This window comes from Muscardinus avellanarius (assembly GCF_963383645.1).
Source record: "Muscardinus avellanarius genome assembly, chromosome: 3".
NCBI classification, from domain to species: domain Eukaryota; kingdom Metazoa; phylum Chordata; class Mammalia; order Rodentia; family Gliridae; genus Muscardinus; species Muscardinus avellanarius.
Window position 1 is genome coordinate 130,410,041 of NC_137788.1, and position 3,871 is coordinate 130,413,911.

A 3,871-nucleotide genomic window follows, 5' to 3' on the forward strand; every position below is an offset into this window, starting at 1 on the left:
GAACCCAGGGGCATTCTACCTCCGAGCTACATTCCCAGCCCTATTTTTTATTTTGAAACAGGGTCTCATTAAATTGCAAAGGGCCTCACTAAGTAGCTGAGGCTGGCTGTGAACTTATGTTCCTCCTGTCTCAGCCTCCCAAGTACTGAGATTATAAACGTGCGTCCACCTTGCCCAGCAAAACTGGTCTTTAAAAATTCAGGCTCTCTGGGTCCGGGCCTAGGTGACGTCAACATGGCTAAACGCACCAAGGAGGTCGGCATCGTCGGTAAATACGGGACCCGCTATGGTGCCTCCCTCCGGAAGATGGTGAAGAAAATCGAAATCAGCCAGCACGCCAAGTACACCTGCTCCTTCTGCGGCAAAACCAAGATGAAGCGACGGGTGGTAGGGATCTGGCACTGTGGCTCTTGCATGAAAACTGTGGCTGGTGGTGCCTGGACCTACAACACAACTTCTGCCGTCACAGTCAAGTCTGCCATCAGAAGGCTGAAGGAATTGAAAGACCAGTAGAAGCTCTACCATTTGAGACATCCTTAGCCTATAATAATTGGGTTAATTTATATTTAAAATAAAAAATAAAAAATAAATAAATAAAAATTCAGATTGTGCCGGGCGTGGTGGCACACGCTTGTAATCCCCACGCTTGGGAGGCGGAGACAGGAGGATCGCGCTGGTTCAGAGCCAGCCTCACTGGCTTAAGAGACCCTGTTTCCAAATAAAAAAAAAATATATAATAGGTCTGGGAGTGTAGCCCAGAGATAGAAGGGCTTTCAGGAACCCCAGTACCACCAAAAAAAAAAAAAAAAAAAAAATCAGATTGTGAGCTGGGCATGGTGGCACACGCTTGAAATCACAGCATTCAGGAGGCTGAGATAGGAGGATCACGGTTCACAGACAGCCTCAGCTACTTACTTAGTGAGGTCCTTTGCAATTTAGTGAGACCCTGTTTCAAAATAAAGAATAAAAAATAGGGCAGGGGGTGTAGCTCAGAGGTAGAATGCCCCTGGGTTCCATCCCCAGACTCACACACAAAAATTCAGATTGTGGCCGGGCGTGGTGGCGCACGCTTGTAATCCTTGGGCTTGGGAGGCAGAGACAGGATTGCGCAGGTTCTAAGCCAGCTACGCTGGCGTAAGAGAGACCCTGTTTCCAAATAAAAAAGTATAAAATAGGTCTGGGAGTGTAGTCCGGAGGTAGAAGGGCAGAAGGGCTTCCAGGAACCCCAGTACCACCAAAAAAAAAAAAAAAAAAAATTCAGATTGTGAGTTGGTATGGTGGTGCACGCTTGGAATCCTAGTACTTGGGAGGCTGAGACAGGAGGATCGCAGATTCTCAGCCAGCCTCATCTACTTAGTGAGGCCACCTGCAACTTAGTGAGACCCTGTTTCAAAATAAAGAATAAAAAATAGGGCTGGGAGTGTAGCTCAGAGTGCCCCAGGGTTCAATCCTTAGTATCGCAAAAAAAAAAAAAAAAAAAAAAATAGATTGTGAGCTGGTCATGGTGGCGCACATTTGTAGTGAAGATCTCAGCAACCTAGCGGGATGTTATTTCCAAATAAAAAATAAAAAATAGACCTGAGGGTGTAGCCTGGAGGTTGAAGGCCCCTGGGTTCCATCTGTAGTACTACACAGGAAAAAAAATTCAGATTGTGCCAGATGTGGTGGTGCCTACCTGTAATCCCAGCACTTGGGAGGCCGAGACTGGAGGATCGCAGGTTTGCTGCCAGCGTCAGCAATTTGGTGAGGCCCTCCCTCTGCAACTTAGTGAGACTTTGTTTAAAAACTAAAAATAGGGTTGGGGGTGTAGTTCAGAGGTAAATCATCCTGGGTTCAGTCCCTTGTGACACACACACACACACACACACACACACACACACACACACACACAAGAAACAGGGTCTCAATGAGTTACTACTGCACACTGGCCTACAACTTGCAACCCTCCTGTCTCAGCCTCCCAAGTCCTGGGATCACAGGATGCACCCCTGCGCCTGGCATGCAGTAATTTATTCAGAAACTTGGAAGGGCCTCCAAGGGCAACGGACACCATTAGGTCAGATGAGGATGTGAAGGCTTGGAGAAGTCGCCTGCAGGTGAGTGGCAGCTTCTACCCAAAGCCCGCTTTTTTTTTTTTTTTTTTTTGTACTGGAAATGGAACTCAGGGGCATTCTACCGCTGAGCTACACTCCCAGCCCTTTTTAATCAATTAAGTAAGTAATATTTATGTATGAATGTACTTACTTATTTGTGTGGTATTGGAAATTTAACTCAAGAGCATTCTATCTCTAAGCTATACCCCAAACTCAATTTTATTTCTTATTTTGAAACAAGGTCTCTCTAAATTCCTGAGAATAGTCTTGAAACTATGATTTTCCTGTCTCAGCTTCCCAAGTATTGGGATGACAGGCCTGGGCCACTGCACCCAGCTAATTTATATTTTTTTGAAACAGGGTTTTGCTAATTTGCCAAGGCTGCCTCGAACCTGTGATCCTTCTGTCTTAGCCTCTAAAGTACCAGGATTACAGGTGTGTACCATGATGCCCAGCTGGAGCCTCCCCGCTTTGTGGTACTGGGCATGAAACCTAGGGTATTATACCTTCGGGCTACAAAACTTTTTTATTTTTTTATTTTTTGCGGTACTGGGGATGAAACCCAGGGGTATTCTATCTCTGAGCTACACCCCCAGCCCTATTTTTTATTCTTTGTTTTGAAACAGTGTCTTACTGAGTTGCAAAGAGTCTCACTAAGTAGCTGAGGCTGTCCTCGAACTGTGATACTTCTGTCTCAGCCTCCCAAATGCTGGGATTACAAGTGTGCAACACCACGCCCAGCAACAAACATCTTTGATGCTGTTTTCTACTCCTGACCCAATCCTTCATTCCACACCAGCCACTGGGATTTCTTGGTTTTCTTCAAATGGGTCAGACACACCCTCCCAACCTCGGGCCTTTGCACTGGCAGGTCTGGGGGCCCAGAACACTCTTTCCCCCCCAGACTCAAGGAGATGACCCTCCTTGACACATAGCCTGCTGTAGTTCTCAGCATCCCAGCAGAATGCAGTGCTCAGATTAGGGTTACTTGATGACCAGCTGCAAAGGTGTGGCTGGGAGGTAAGGAACCCTCAAGGGAGAGCTAGACCCTGAACTCCCAGGCCTTGGAGGACAAGGCTTCTGGACCCAGGAAAGACAAGAGTAGTGGGAAAGGCCACCCATAGGTGCTGCACCCTCCCTCCCCCTTGGCTGAACTCAGCCAGGGCTTGGAGGTGGTCCTTCATGGCAGCCTTCCTGGGGGTCTGGAGGGCAGGTCAAAGCTCCCAGCACAGGTGTCTTCACGGGGCCCCGCCCCAACTCCTGGGTCCCCTTACCTTCTCCATTTTCCCGTGGTACCCATCTCATAACATATTTACATATTTATGAAGGTAATTTGTACAGCTTATGTCTAAGCTCCAGGCGGGCAGGGATTTGGTCTCTTATTCTCTCTAGGACTTAGAACACTACCTGGCACATAGTAGGCACTCAGTAGATACTTGCTGGGTAAGTGGCTTGCTCTGGGGAAAGCCTTGGGGCCCCACGTAGCCCGCCTGGGGAGCCAGGCTGCGGCCTGGTGCTGGGGATGGAGAGGAGCTGGCAGGGCTGGGCCAGGCAGGCAGGGGGGGCCTGGAGCTGCGGTCAGGTCCCTGCCTCTCCCCAAGGCTGTGACTTTGAGATCAGTGGGGTTTTCCTCAAAGGCGGCACTGTGCTTGATCTCTCAAACAAGACTCGGCTCTGTGCGGTGCCCTACCTAATGAATCAGCTCTTTGAGGGCACATCCGACCCCGGCCTGGGCCTCCAAGGACAGCCTGCTCCAAGGAGCCCCGGCCTCGCCCTGC

General features: G+C 49.0%; 1 protein-coding gene across 1 annotated transcript; it reads left to right on the forward strand.

Moving 5' to 3' along the window:
- Positions 1-221: 221 nt before the first annotated feature.
- LOC308261410 (large ribosomal subunit protein eL43-like) lies at positions 222-530 on the forward strand. Its single transcript, XM_080693338.1, has one exon. The coding sequence runs from the start codon at positions 235-237 to the stop codon at positions 511-513; it is 279 nt and encodes a 92-aa protein (XP_080549464.1). The 5' UTR covers positions 222-234; the 3' UTR covers positions 514-530.
- Positions 531-3,871: the final 3,341 nt, after the last annotated feature.